The sequence below is a fragment of the Nesoenas mayeri genome (assembly GCF_963082525.1).
Source record: "Nesoenas mayeri genome assembly, chromosome: 6".
Lineage (NCBI taxonomy): Eukaryota > Metazoa > Chordata > Aves > Columbiformes > Columbidae > Nesoenas > Nesoenas mayeri.
Genome location: NC_137545.1, coordinates 34,081,554 through 34,097,165, shown reverse-complemented (window position 1 = coordinate 34,097,165; position 15,612 = coordinate 34,081,554). Strand labels below are relative to the sequence as shown.

At 49.0% G+C, this 15,612-nt stretch overlaps 1 protein-coding gene across 1 annotated transcript in view; it reads left to right on the top strand.

The window, feature by feature from the left end:
• Nucleotides 1-2,358: 2,358 nt before the first annotated feature.
• Nucleotides 2,359-15,612, top strand: part of SLC12A8 (solute carrier family 12 member 8) — a gene marked incomplete at both ends in the record, with an annotated part of 48,102 nt that continues 34,848 nt past the window's right edge. Inside the window, 4 exon segments of the mRNA XM_080347022.1 lie at nt 2,359-2,427; nt 3,290-3,436; nt 6,324-6,515; nt 10,203-10,434. Of these exon segments, the coding sequence (XP_080203148.1) occupies nt 2,359-2,427; nt 3,290-3,436; nt 6,324-6,515; nt 10,203-10,434 (640 nt within the window).

Sequence of the window (15,612 nt, the reverse complement as noted above, 5' to 3'; positions counted from 1 at the left end):
GAGGTAATTTCCTGCGACTGCAGAGGAGAAAGCGTTTACACTGACACAAGCAGGAATAAGCTGAAAGAGCACAGGAGCACAGGGCAGGAGGGGTGTTTTAATGCTCAGAAAATGGAGGGAGATTGTGACATAAGGTGTTTTAAATGTCCAGGAGGGTAACATTTAATGGTTGGATACAATGATCTTGAGGGTGTCTTCCAGCCAAAATGATTCTATGATTCTATAATTTCCTGCAAGGTGAGTTCCAGGTGTGAAATCCATGCAGCCTCCCTGGGCTTTGCCCATCCAGGAGTTTGAGTGGCCACAGTGAGCCCTTTACTGAGGGAAATCTCTGTCGAGGAAGGGCTGTCTTGGGGAATTTTAGGAGAATATGGCTGTTATAATCTTGTTTCCTGTTGTGTATTTTTTTTCTTTTATTACTACGGCTATTTGCATAAAAATATGAGCTTTGTTTCTTTAGCATTCATCTGCTCCTGCTGCTTTTGCCCTGCTTGAAGCCCCAGTCTCCCCATAACAGCAGTCATTTGTGATACTGTGAAGGGTTATTTGCTTCAAAAAGAGGGGAGGGAGCAGCAGGGAATCAATGAACCCTTACGGCTTTGGTGCTGCTTAACCGGCCACGTAGACAGGGTGAAGAAGAACCTCCTGTGCTGGCCATTGTATCCCAGCCACAGGAGACCTTCTGCAGCTGGAACACCGTGGTGGAGCAGCAGCAAGCACTGGTTATTTATTAATGGGTATTTAAAAATAGAATAATAAAGGCAGGATGGTGCAAGTGCTAATCTGGGAGCTGAGCTTCAGACCTTGATGGAAAAATCCTGAGTGACCCGAACTAGTTTCTGTATGTCTGTCCCTGTGAAATAGGAAAAGCACATTTCTTTTGGTTGTCTTGTCTCTGTGGGTTGTAAGCTGGAGGAGTCAGAGATTCCTACACTGTGCCCATGGTAAATTTGGCCTCTAGTCTGAAGAAAGGTGTCCATTCACTGGTACAAGCCATATGTGACCATGGTTGGTTCCTATAAGTGTGTGAGCTCAACTGGATGGGAAACTGACAGCCCCAGGAGAGCCAATGATCCAGACAAACTGCCCTCTCCACAGCTGTGGAGCACGTCTTGCTCGCCCCTGGCTGCAGCCCTCCTTGTCGTACCTGGGCAGGATGTACCTGTGCTGAGGAATGGCCAGAAAAGCTCTCTTGGCAATTGGCATGGGAGACTGTGGGCAACTGCTTGCTGGCCATCACAGAACCATCTGGGGAAAGTGAAGACTTGCAGCTGCCTGGAGAGAGGTATAGAAAAGCAGCTCTCCACAATTAGAGGGAGAACTTAATGTAAAAACCACCCCAATGAGGAGAGGAACCAGCAATTTTGAGACAGAGGAATGCTTGTGCTAGCTTTCCCCTTCCATAAAGATGGTTTAAGTTGTCCTTGAAATAAAGCCTGATGCTGCTTTCTTGGTACACACATGGTGTGTATAAGCCTGACCCACTGCTAGAGTCTGCCTGTGGCAGGTAAAACTCTGAAGCTGGGCCACTGCAGACAAGAGGACTGTACCTCCAGCGTGGGTATGACCATGGAGAAATGCTCCTGTACATCAGTGCAGGGGATGTGGCTGAGAGCATCAAGAAATCAACATGTGGGTCTGTGGTGGTGGAGAGTTTCAGCTGCTTCAGTTCCAACTCTGCCTTATACTGGAAGAGGGTCAGAGTGGGGTAATGAGGTCACTTGTCAGGGGAGAGATTACATTGATAGGTCTCTAGTCTGCAAAAGGTATGGCTGAAGGGGGTACGACCAAGGCGGTGAGGTATTTGGTGGTGCTGGGAAGTGAATGGTCCATGTGTCCTGTGTCACCAGAGAATGGAATGAAATTATCAGGTGCGAGATGTGAAACCAGCCAAAGGAAACACTTTTCGCAGGCAGCACACAGTGAAGCTGTGGAGCTGGTGCTGCAGGATGCTGGGAATGCCAGGGGTGTGGATAGATTCAGAAAAGGCCACCAAAGACTGTTAAATGTGGGGCTGATGATAGAGCCTGTGCTGCGGGCAGGCTCTGGGATGGTGCTGGGGGAGTATCGCTCTCTGCTTGCTCTGCTGTCACCCTGTGGTTCAGCATCTGCTACAAGCTGCTGTCAGCTCTGTCTGGGTAATAACTTCGTGCTTCTGAAGGCTAAGAAAGTGACAGCGGTGTCTTCTGCCTTCCCTGCTTTCACAGTGACTGCAATAAAATAATGAATCTTCTACAACGGAGGATCCAGCACTGCAGGAATTTGATGGAGGAGAATAGCTGACCTGCTGGGATCAGCCTCACCCGTTGTAGTGTTAGAGCTGCGTGTTGGGCAGGTGAAGGCAACACCAAGGATATGATGTTCAGCCAGAATGGTGCCAGAAGTGAGGGATATGTCCAAGAGCTGTTCCATGAGGAAGCACAGCAGGTATGTTGGAGAGCTATTTCTCTTCATAGCCCAAGTTTCTATCTCTGGTGGTCTCTGTACCCCCTCCTGGTCTCTGTGGCTGGTAAATAGGGCTGAAATAACAAGGCCACTCTTCTTGCAGCTATGTAAACCTGAGGGGCTTTATTTAGAAAGGGAGAAGGGAGGTTTGACTCCAGAGTTGCAGTGGGAAAGCTGCACTTTCCCTGTAGTTTCAGCTCTTGGTTCCAGCAGCTCCAAAATCTGCTGGTGTCCTGAGTACCAGGGTCCTGTATCTCCTCTAGAAACGTAATGTCCTGATCCCCAGATCTGTGGGAGATGGCTGTGTGTGGTGGCCAGGCCATCCTAACCTACTCTGTCAGTCCCAGTCTGTCCAGCCTGGTTTGTCATCTCACCTAAGAGACTTTTCCAGTGCACTGAGGACCCTGCCTGTCTTGGTGGGGTGCTTGGCAGGGACAGAAGGAAAAGCACAACATACAGCTGCAGGCTTTCTGAAGGACCCCCTTGAATGGTGTCTTTGATTCATTCAACCTCATCTAGGTGTTCCTGCTCTGGCACGGAATTGGACTTGATCTTTCAAGGCCCCTCCACTCACTAACATTCTGTGATTCTGTTATCATCAATGGGGTTAATTTGCTGGTTCTGCTACAAGAACATAAATAGGATATTACTGGGAACCATCTCTTCCAGGGCCCAGGGATCCCAGCAGCTCTACTGCCCCTTCATCTTGGAGATAATTTGCAGCAAACTGATGTCTTAGCAGCTCATGGCGGCCATCCCGCTGCTGGTGCCTGCTTGTTCCACCTCTTCAGCAGCCTGCCTGTAAAACACAAGAAGTAAAACCCAAGGCTTTGCTTTCCTCCAGGTATCTCAAACGCAGACCAAGCCCTGGTGGAAGATCCAGCTCTTTGTGTGGGAGCCAGTGCTGTTTGGAACATGGGATGGTGTCTTCACCTCCTGCATGATCAACATTTTTGGAGTGGTTCTTTTCCTGAGGACGGGATGGCTTGTGGTGAGTGCTGACTTGGTTGAACGTGTGAATAAGCATTTTCCTCCTCACCTCCTTACTTTGTACCTCTATCGCCACCCAGGTGTTTTGTGTTCTGTGCCTCTCACTTTATGCATTGCTTATGTTCTATGGTGTTTTTTAGTATTTCAGAAAGTTCCCCTAGAATGGAAAGCTAAAGTGGTGTTTGTAAGTGGTTTCCTATTTTAGCTTTAGGAGAGAGAAAGAAAAACACAGCCAACCTTGACAGTGAACAGGGACACTCTTGTGTCATATTGTTGAGATGAAATACTGCTTTTCAGGTAGTATATTGCTGTAGTCAGAGCTACTCTGCCATCTTTGCAATGCCACTGAAGCGGATCTCTTCTGAACACATCAGTGTTGGAGTCCCTGATGTCTTGAATGACAATCCTTACTGAGGGTAAATTGTCATTGCTATCGAAGGGATGTCAACTTATGGATCCAGAACAGCATCTCACTGAGGGTCAGAGCCTGGAAGAGTGTCTCTGTGTCCCTCCGGATGCAAAATGTTGTATTATCCCTTAAAACTTCCACTTAGAAGAAGGAAAGATCCTCCGGGGATGACTGGAATTTGAGCTTTGGGCAGAGTTCATGTCAGAGGCATAAGTTCGTGTCACAGGCATGGTGGACATCTTCCAAAAGGAGCAGGAAAACACTTGCATTCTGTATTGAGAATATCTTTGCTGGAGGCTTTGAGGGGAGCTGTGGCCATCGTGGTGGAGAAGTTGGGATGATTTTCCTAGCTCCCTTTTCCTCTTGATCTTATTTTCTCCACATCTCCTTTGAAAGCAAGTTACTGCTGGAGCGAATGCAAATAAAAATAAAGCCAGTAAATAAAAGAAAAACTGAAACAACTGGAAGTAGCATGAAAGGGAAGGGAGGAGAAGTTGGGGTTGGCAGGAGCTCCCCTGGCAGAGGACGGTCACATCTCCAGGCGTTTGCAGAGTCAGGCTTTTGCTATAAATTTCCAGAGCTGGGGCTGGTAAAGCTTTGCAGTTCCAGGAGACCCAAATCTTGCCGAAATGTCCAACAACTATTGTAATGCTGCACTAACCCCTTCCAGCACGCATGCATAAATAGGCATTGGTGTTTAATGGGACTTTTTCTTCTCACTTTCTCTGCTGGCTGGTGTTGCTGTGGGTCCAGCCTTCCACCTTGGTCTTTGTGTTAACCCTTACTTCTGTGGGAACCATTGCATTGCCCATGGACTTGTTGCTGCCATAGCCTAATGCCACCAGCAGATCCTGGAAAAGCCCAAGGCTACGTGTATGTTTGCCTATGTGTGGTATTTTTTTTTAACTGAAGCATGTCGTATTTATTAACCCTTTTAACCTAAGTGTAAGTTGTTGAAGAAAAAGAACAATTGTCCTTTTAAAACAGGAGTATGGAGTTCTAGTGGGCTGCGGTGCTGACCCAGCCAGCAGCTGCATTTTTAGCAATCCTTGGCTCCATTCCCTACTGACCAGCTAAAGCCCCTGTCAAAGGCAGCGGGATGCTGAACCAAAATAGGATTTTATGATGATAGCAACATCCTGGATATGTTTCTGTTTTTTCACCAAGAAAAATTAAAAATCTGGGATTTCAACCAACCCCGAAGCTGAGAAGCAGCCTTTTAGTGCTGGCGATAAGCAAACCCCATCAAGGCTTGCATGACCTCAGAAATGAGCATTGCGGGAGCAAGGTTGGAAAGGAGGGACGTGGAGATGGGCTGCAATATGAGTAAAGGCAGGGAAAGGGAAGCCAGATGCTAATGAAGCACTGGGCACTGGAGGAGATTTCTGATCGAGCAGTTGGAATTGCTGTACACGGGGCTGAGCGATTTGTCAGCAGGAGAAGGTGGGCTGGAGCACAAGGGAAAGCTTTTGACCCTGGAAAATAAATCACAGCCATGTGCAAGAGGGTTGGGAGGTCCTGAGCTCGGAAGAAATGCTTGAATGCTTTTGGGGATACTAAGTGACTTCTCTTTCTGAAAATCTGACCCAAATGGCAAACTGAACCCCCAAAATAGGGGTGATTTTGCTAACCAGGGACCTGCTGGGTTTGTTCAGAGGCTTTTGCTCCTCACCCTGCGGTGGGACAATGGCTGGTGCAGCAGCTGCTCCCAGGGCTCTCCCTCCACTTCAAGCAGGATGGTTGGTTGTTCAGTGGGGTGAATCCTCTGGCCAAAGCTTTCCTGAGGACCAGGAGAGCGAATGCCACCTGCCCCTTGGCTTATGTCCTGCAGAGAAGGGCCAGCATGTCCTGGTTTGTGAGACTGTTATTAATCTTCCACACCATGTTGCTTTTGGGCTTTTGTTCTTTGGGGTCTCATTGTTTGGGAGTATCAGAGCTTTTAAAGATATATGTTCTGAAAAATTAAAATGCAAGCTTGATGCTGTTAATAAATCAGTTGTTGCAACTCCCAAAGGTTCTATTTTGAAACTATTTTTTCGTTATGACAGTGGCTTTTTTTTTTAAGCATGTTGTTCTAAAACATGCAAATAGGTGGTGATCCCCTGCCCATGGTGGCTGAATCATTGTTTGACCTCCTTCTTTTTGAACCAGAGGACAAAATGAGTGATTAATGCAAGAGCCTGGTGGCAGAGCAGAACCTGATCATGCAAAGGTCTGTCCAGCCCCAGGATGAGTCAGATCTTCTTCAGAGGGGTGTTAATTTGATCTGTAAATCTGGCAATCGGTTACATTAATTAGGTAAGTAGGGGTCAGTTACATTAATTAGGTAAGTAGGGGTGTGTGATTTTTATTTTGATCTGTGGTGACTCCAGTTTCATTGATGTGACTAGGAGCAGATAGATCCTTTATCTTTCTTGACTAATCTTCATGGTGTGAGTTGAACTTTACTTATGGGTGTTCTCTTTCTTTTTCATTCCAGGGAAACACGGGCATTGTAATGGGCATGTTTCTGGTGTCCTTTGTCATCCTGGTTGCCCTGGTGACAGTCTTATCTGGAATTGGGGTGTGTGAGAAGTGCAGCATCGGAAATGGAGGAGTCTACTCTATGATTTCTACTGTCCTTGGAGGTCAAGTAGGGGGGACCATTGGCCTCCTTTATATTTTTGGCCAGGTAACAAAAAAAAAAAACCCAAAACAACAACAACAAAAAGTTACTTAAAGAAAATTTAGAAACTTTGCAATGATGGTATTAATCTTGTGCTTTCCTGGCACAAGTACAATCCCAGTAATGCTCCAGCAAGGAAGAGCAGCGCAGGGACCATTCAGCCCCACTCTGCTCCCCACAAGCAAGCCTGTGCAGGGCAATACACCACCTGGCATGGGTCACAGTGGTGGAGGAACTGGGTGTTTGAACATGCAGGACCTGCCCTCCCATCCCAAATTACCACCAGTGCCAGGACATGTCCTTGCTGGTGAGAGATTTGATTTAAAGCAAAGGGGGAGAGTCCAGGGTGGCCACCTAAAGCCCAGTGGGCGGCTGTTGGCTGGCAGGTTGGTCTTGGTGTGTTCCTGGTGCCCTCAGGACCAGGCAAGCCTTGGCTGCTTCTCTGCAGGAGCCACAGGAGTGGAGCTGGTGTGGGAGGAGAGCTGGGCAGCGGTGAGGGCCACAGCTGAGTGTCTTCTGGAGATCCAAAAGTCACAGTTCTGGGTTTTCTGAAAGGAGCCGTCATGGTGGCGGAGCACTGAAATACATAAGTACTAAATATAAAGAATGGAAAGTAATCTCTTAAACTCACAGTAACTTAACCCCCTCCCCCTATAAAGATATTATGAACGGTATAAAATGTGGTGAGCAGAGAAGCATTTATATTGAGGTTTGTTTTTAACTGACTGGCTTGCAGCAATCTCCAAAAACCCTTAAAAAGCCCCAAACCAAAAATAACCCCCTCTTGTCCTTTCACTCCAGATTAAAAACAAGTGTCCATAAAACACAAACTGAACGCAGTTACAAGCCAAGATATGGAAATGGGCCACACATGAGAATCCTTCCTGTCATATTTTCCACTCTGGCTCTCCGAGCAGACCCCGGCTGGGAAAGCAATCAGGCTGCAGCCCATCCTGGGGGCTGTAAAAGCCATGGCTGCTGCAGCCCTGGCCCAGGCACCCCCTGTGTGCAGGGGGCTGTGGGGTGGGAGCTGGCAGCTTGTTCAGGATCACTTTGTCTGCTCCCGAAAGTTGATGCCTTTCCCTTCTCTTTGGCCGTGCTTTCTGCCTGACGTGCTTTGCACCAGCTGCAGGCTGCTCCCCTGCTAGAGATGCTCATGGAGCACTGTAACCTCCCTCACGAAGTGAGTCCGGCCAGCAATGGGGGTGTTCCCTATCGCCTGGTCTGACTGGGGTGAGTGGGGCATGACTGGCCACATGCTGCTGATGCCTTGGGAGATGGGAGGTGGCTCAGTGCCCTGGGGCTGCTGCAGAGATCATAGAGTCATAAAATAGTTTGGGTTGAAAGAGATCTTCAAAGGTCATCTGGTCCAACCCCCTGCCATGAGCAGGGACATCTTCAACTAGATCAGGTTGCTCAGCGCTCCGTTCAGCCTGGCCTTAAGTATTTGTTTCCAGGGATGGGGCATGAGCCACCTCTCTGGGCAACCTGGGCCAGTTGTTTTACCACCCTCACTGTAAAAATTCTCTGTGCTGCATCAGTCAAGGTGAGCTGAGACCCAGATGGACTTTGCAGTCCTCCTGGGATGTTCCATATGAGAGGCTTAATCAGATTGTCCTAAACCATCCAGCACACATCTACCAGGTCTTATGAGACTGACGTGTTTGGTCACTGCAGCTCTAACCACGAGGCTGGGGTTTGGTGCCTTTCTCCGCAGTCTCCTTTCCTATAGTGGTTTGCAGTAAGACCTATCTGTGCAAGCAGAGGTTTTCCAGTGTCCAGCCCTGAAATCTGAAAAGTGAAGACAGTGGCAGCAGTTGTCTGTGTGTTGAAAATTGATTATGTTCCTCACCCAGCAGTTACAAAGCCTTGTAAGGGACTGATTTCTTCAAATTTCAGCCTAGAACTCAGTTCTCATTTCAAGACTGGTAGTTCGTGTTGCAGTGCTGCTTGGCCATGGCTCTGTGCAGAGCAGTGAGGGGTTTGTGGGCACCCAGCTCCTCTGTTCTGCTGGTGCTCATGGTTCATCAGAGGAAAGGCTTCAACGTGGCTTGCGTTGCTGAGACTATGTCAGTGTCTTACTCTGCTCTGCTCCCTTCAGAGTGTCCTTGCACATTGCTGTCCTTGGCATGGAAGGAAAGAAAGCTTATTTAGTTAAGAAAATTTCTTCAAAAGCTGACATGGGTCAGGTGGGGTTAGGTGATACTGCTGTCTGTCCACAGGGCTTTTCCTCATGTGAGAGGCAAGAACTGCACCTGGTTTTAATGCATTTATCAGAGTTGGATTCTGTTTGCAGTTTTTTTGGCTTCAGGTCAGAAGTGCAGCTTTTGTGGATGCCCCAAGAGGAGCTGTGCCGGTGTGGGGTGTTGTCCTCTGCCAGCTCAGGAGGAACCCATTTTCCAGAAAGAACACCTGTGTAGGACATGCATGGTCCACTCAGTGGTGGTGTAGGCCATGCTGAACACAAGTAAACAAGAATACTTCTTCTTACCTGGGGACTTCCTTGCAGAGTCTGAGGCTTCTCTGGTGGAGATGTTCATAGTGGAGCTACCAGTGAGAAAAAGGAGAGACTTTCAGCATTTTAGTTTACCCAATCTGTGCTAAGTGTCTATCTCTAGAGATGAATCCTTCTCCAGGATCTTCGAGTTGTAGGTGTCCTAGTCTGAATAGGTGAGTCCCACACACCTTGCTTGCTGAAAACCACACTTGAACCCACAGCTCCTGGTTATGGGTCAGGTCGCCCTGAACACTCTCAGTGGAGCAGTGCTGGGTCAGTCCAAGAGAGTTCTGCAGCGAGGGAGGGGGCTGCTCTGAGTCTTGCTGGCTTGGGTGGAGGTTTTCTCCCTTCCCATCATGTGGGAGCTGTGTTGCACATCCCTTGTCTGTGCACGGGGACAGTGGGGTGGCAGGACCCGAGGTCACACCACCCATGTCAGTGTGCAGCCATGCGCTCAGACCTGTTTTGCCAGGGATGCTGTGCACTGGAGAAGGTTGTTGTTGAGATGTCAGCTGGTGGGAACCTCTGGAGGGAAATGTTCTGGTATTTAGGATTGCCCTGCGGTGGGGTTTGAGGCCTGAACCTGTGTTGCAGATGTCCTGTCCTGCAGACTCTCAGCCACCTAGGGCACAGCGTGTGTCCTGCTCTGCAGCAAGACAAACAGACAGCTGTCCCGGCAGTGCGGGAGGCATGGCTTGCACAATGTGCACTCCTCCAAAGTGCAGGCTCTGTTCCAGCAGCGAGATGGGGAGCTGGTGAAACCTCAGACTTTACATCCAAACTAAACACTGAGTTAAAAATAACCCCTGGGAGGCAGTGAAGGGGGAAGCAAACTGCTGTTCTTCAAGCAGGTGTTGAACAGAGAAACAGGAGAAGGGAAGAAACATAGAGGTTGACTCATCCTTTTATCCCTTGTAGAAGCCAGTGTGGTTTCTCCTGTAGCATTAATAGAGGGTTAATTTTAAAGCCAGTGGAAAGTTACTGGGCTAGTGCCCAGCCTTCTCTGTTAGCCTGGGCAGTAGGTGTGCTGCCCTGGCAGCATGCTGTCTTACAGCAGTAAGGTTCAGTCCCTGTAGGCCAGAGTGACATTAAAGACTGTGTTGTGACAGCAAACATCTGTCTGAACAGAGGCCTCCCAGCCTGGCATGGAGGCTGTGGATGGGAACCTCTTCTTCTCACAGAGCTCTGTCCTTCAGTGTGTTGCAGGTGCCATGTACATCACTGGATTCGCGGAGTCCATCGCAGATGTCCTGAGCCTCAGCAACATCTGGGCGGTGCGCGGGATCTCCCTGGCTGTCCTGCTGGGCCTACTGGGGATCAACCTGGCCGGGGTGAAGTGGATCATCAGGCTCCAGCTCCTGCTGCTCTTCCTCCTGGCTGTCTCGACACTTGACTTTGTCATCGGGTCCTTTACACATCTTGATCCAGGTAAAACTGGGGGTCAGGAGGTGTTAATCCTCCAGAGCTTTCTCCTTCAGTGTATTCGTGAAGTTACACATCTGGGCAGAGGTGGAGTTCAGTGCTCCCAGACATGTCCCCTGTCCTTTTAGAGCTTTTAGAGGCAACTTGTAACTTTGCAAGGAATAAGGATTTCCAGAGCATGACTGAAAATGCCGTATTAATTTAGGTGTTTAACCACAGGAACAGGTCTCAGGGTGTGCACTTGCTATACTTGTATAAACCCGGAGGTTTTCTAGCAACAGAGAGCGGCTGCATTAGCAATCGCTCTTTGTAGCCTTCTGCTGTCTAACACTGAGCGTCGTGTCCAAAAGAAGGAAGAATTGTGACTGTGGATTAAGGAGCTGTTCTTGTCAGAGACCCTTGGGGTCACTCAGACCCTGGCAATGGTGGGCTGTGTCCCCAGCTGCACACTGCTGGATTTGCTTCCCCAGCCTGACTTCAGCCTACAGCAGCTGCTCCAGCTAGGGCAAGGCAGAGGTTTGGGGCTCCCACCTGCAGCCCTGCTTGCACCCTGAGCCCCTTTTCCCCTTCCTCCATCCTCATCCATGAGAGGTGTTTGCAGGGAAACACATCTCAAGACGTGGGGAGTTGTTGTGGATGGGGTCCATGCGGGCTGCACCGCCACTTTCAGCAATAACGAAGTGTAATTAGCTGAGTAAACAGAAGGTGTCACCTTTTTCTTGGCTTCCCCTGTGTCCAGCAGCAGCTTCGGGGGTTGCAAGGGGCCTGTTAAAGTCTGTTTAAAGGAAAGATCTTGACTTTTGATTTACAGTCAGGATTCAGCTGCCGAGTGGGGCAGCGAGAGGTGAATCTCATAGGAGTTCACAGTGCCTATGGAGCGGCTGCCTTTCACTCTACTGGGGTTTTATGCTGCTGGGATGGTGTGCAGGGACACCGGGGTGGGCGCAGGAGCTGCTGCCCCAGCAACTTCTTCCCTCTCAGAGAGCCTTGTGGAAAGGCATTTGCTTTTTATACTTAAGTAAAAAATGCCCCAAAGGAAAGCTGGTAAAATTCCCAGCAGACACTTGTAAATGAGAACGAAGCGAGGACGGTTGTGGTCCCTGTGATGAGTAAAAAATGCCCCAAAGGAAAGCTGGTAAAATTCCCAGCAGACACTTGTAAATGAGAACGAAGCGAGGACGGTTGTGGTCCCTGTGATGTGTCCTGCAGAGAAAGCAACTGACCTGCTCCAAACAGCTGCATTTCATAGGAAGTTGTTTTCTAAAGGAAATGGGGCTGGGGGGGAGATAGTGTTTTGGTTGTGCTCAGAGGAGAATTTTAATGTGGACCTAGAGACCTTTCTAATAGTAGAGAGAAGATGAATACTCAGGGTAAGACCTGATGGTAGGAAAGTAAACATGGGATCAGGAGGAGAGAATTAGAGGAATACAAACGTCAGCAGGAAGCAAGCCCAAGTTGAGGTCAATGTAGTTGTCTTTGATTTCCTCCACTGCTGAGCACTATGTCATTTTCTTCTCACTGAAAATAGAGAAAGGAAGGGAAATGAGGCTGTTGAGCATTGCAGATGCTGCAGTTTAGCTGTGGCTGGCTAAAGAGAGGATTTTCAGTGTATGGAAGAATGTTGGGCTGATGGTGGCGAGATCTAAGCTCCAAATGCCAGTATCCCAGAGCAGTGCTGCCCGTGCAGCCATGAGACTGGCTGGGGAGACCTGTGGGTTTCTCTGCTTTTACAGACCGCCTCCGTGTGAGAAAACTGTTCCAAGCCAGGCTAAGTGCTTAATTCCTCACAAGTCCTGCACTTCCCCAGAAGGCCTCTGAGTGGTGTGTCAGCACCAACCGTGAGAGCTGGGCTTCAAGAAGCCTCCTCACTCTGTCTTGCACGCTTTCTGCACGGCGTGGATGGATGCTCGTCTCTTGGGCACAATTGCACCCATCAGGAAAGCATCCCTTCTGCGAGGAGGCTGTGGGCGGGATGTGCAGGTGTGGGTGAAACTCCATCCTCGGGAGGTGGCTGATGGCAATGGTGGGGTGCAGTGCATCTGAGCCCAGCACTTGGGGTAGCATTTGGGACCCTTTTGAGTGAACAGTCAAGCGGTCACCTCTCGGCAGCCTTCACCTGCCTGCGGTTGTTTTGGGTTTGGTTCTTTGGATGCAGCCGTGACTGAAATGCAAAGGGCAGCATGCAGGGAGAGGTAATTTTTGAGGATGGACCTATGAGCTGGAAAGATTTCAGCTGGCGTCTAGTTCTATCCTTGTTTAATGACAGGTTTATGGCGTTTCAGTTCACAGACTCAGGTCTTGGTCTCTGAACCTGTAAAATGGGCCTTGTGTGGTCACCCTGCCATTCTCACTCCTGCAATGGCAGCCTTTTCCATCACTTTGCATTTCCAAGTGCTGCACACATACCAAAGGACTGCACATCTGCCAAGCAGCAGTTATTTGGATTGAAATAATCTCCAGGAATGCCTGTCCATCTTGAAGGCCTGAAACGGCTGCCTTTGTGCGGTTGGGCTGGGTGGAGTCCCCAGCTCTTCTCCCCGTTCCCTCAGCGCACACCCAGGCACACACCACATCGGATATTGTCCAAGCACTCACTCCCTTCCTGTGGTTTGCCTTTATTTTTAGCCTGAGGATGGAGCGTGTTTACACAAAAGGGGGCTTCTCAGCAGGGCTCCCCGCTGCTTTTGCTCCTTTTATATTTTTTTTTCCTCCCAATTGCCAATGGTTGCTCGTGCTCTGAGAGCCATCCAGGCTCTTGCAGCCTGGAGCTGGGGCTGGAGGAGCTGAGCAGCTCCAGCGAACAGAGGATGCTCTGGGTTGTTTGTCCAGATGCTGCTGAGACCGCAGGCAGACCTGCCTGCTCCCTGCCAGGCTGCAGCATCCCTCTGCCTGGCCCTGAGGGCTTTTGCTCCTTCCCGCAGGGTGGAGTGGGACTGGCTGAGTTTTTTGGAGTTAATCCTAAATCCTCCCCTTGGCTCTGGCCGACGCTTCCCCTGGGAATGTGTCACAGTCCCAAGCTGGGATCTTGGCCAGGGGTGGGTATTGAGGAGAGGGGCTCCCTATGCCGTCTGAAATCCAGCCTCATTGAGCTGTCTCTGGCCACTAGCCTTAAAATTCAGTCCCATCTGCAGAAACATGTGCTCTTTCCTGGGGATTTTTCCCTGTGCTCTTTCCTGGGGATGGAAAACATCTGTATTCTCTTTCTCCTTAGGCCCAGCTTACTTTTTTTACCAAACTTAACACAGGTGAATTGAAATTGGGCAGCACTCGACTTCTCAGTCCCTAACCAAGACCCAGAACTTGCTACAGGTTTGCACAGTAGCAGTGCAGGGGTTTTGTGGCTTGCGTACATTTGTGTTTTAATTCTAGAGGTCCATACCTCAAAATCAGCCTGAGTCATTTTGGGAGGAGCAGTGAACGTGAAGGAGAGGATGCTCCTCTCCGTGACCAGCTCCTCAGAATGGTATGTGAAACTTTTTGGCCTTTTCACGTCCCGAACATTAGAGTCACGGAAAAAGAAGATAAGCCCGCTGTTAATGCCCACTCTTTTATTTTTCTAGCATATCTCTGCTAATTTTTGTGTAGGGTGACTCCCAAATACTCCCTTTCAATTAGGCGCCTGCTTTCCTGTTTTGGCAGTGGCTCTCAGGTGCCCTGTTGAAGCCAAGCGGCTGCGGGAGCGGATCGGGGTGGGGGTTATTTGGGGATGGCTGGTGTTAATTTGGTTGTGCTTTGTTGGGGAGATGAAAAGAATTGCAACACGCAGAACGGGCCTGACAGCAGCTTCTTAAATGCCTGGGGAAAATAAATAAATCTGTTGGGAATTCATTAATTTCAATAATTGGGTCTGGTTGGCCTGGGACTCGCCAGTCCTGCAGCACACGGTACTGTGTGGCTGAGGCAAGCATGGAGCCTGGCGGTGTGGGGCTGAGCCCTTCTCCTCCCACCTGGGAGACCCAGTAGTTCCTTTCTCAGGGATGCGAGGAGGTTTGAAAGGCATCTTGCTGTCACAGTGCTTCTGCTTGGGATTATTTTCCATGCAAACCACATCCTTCATGTCACTCACTTGGGTTTTAGCTTTCCAAAGTTGCTCACGCAGAGCCCAGAAAACTCATTTATCATCCTCTCCTCCTCATCCTCTCTTCCTCATCCTCTCCTCCTCATCCTCTCTTCCTCATCCTCTCCTCCTCATCCTCTCCTCCTCATCCTCTCCTCCTCATCCTCTCCTCCTCATCCTCTCCTCCTCATCCTCTCCTCCTCATCCTCTCCTCCTCATCCTCTCCACTTTTCCCTCCGAGGGTGAGTTCTTTGGAGGATTCATCCCCCTCGGGTGTTCTGTGGCTGAGCTGGGGAGCTGATGCTCTCCCCTGGGTACCACTGGTGAGGAGCTGTGGGAGATGATCTTTGCCAGGGGCTGTTCCAGCAGACAGGGAACCTGCAAAATTGTTAAAGTGATTTATGTATATAAACACTCTGGTATTGTAAAGATCCCTCAAATGGTGCCTCAGGGGCTTTGATGTGTTGAATTAATTAAATATATACTCACATATTTGATATGAAAGTGATCAAAGCATTGTAATTGGGGGCTTTTGTTTGGCTCTGGGTTGTTTTGTTTTATTTTTGGGCATGAGGGGTGTGCTCCAATTTCATAAGAGAGGGTGCAGGAAGGATGTGTGTGTCAGAAGATGATCTGCAGCTAATCCCAGAGGCTTTATCCAGGCTGATTGCTGACTTCCTGGCCTGAGACACATCTGGAAACTGGCATCGAATTCCACGTAAAAATCATTGAGTGAGCGGCAGCAGAAAAAAAATCCCACTTTGCTACTGAACAAGGTAGACACCATGGTGAATAAAAGCAGGAGGCTGCTAATATGCTCTTTATTTATTAAAAAACACGGAATTGCTTTCCCCAGGTTTTTCCAATTATAGCACATTGAATGGCCCTGACATCACTCTTGAGCCTGGGCCAGCCTATTCAACAGTCTGGCGAAGACATTTATTAACTGGTTACCTGCCAATTGTCTGGGCTAGGAGCTGTGGGACAGATGTGTTTTCAAAAGTGATAACATTGTTAGGGGCCTTATTTAGATAGTGAGAGGAAAGCTACACCACTCTGTCCAGGCTCTCTGAAGTACGTATTTAAAGCAGTTTATTTAGAAAAAAAAAAATCAGGTTGAGATGTAA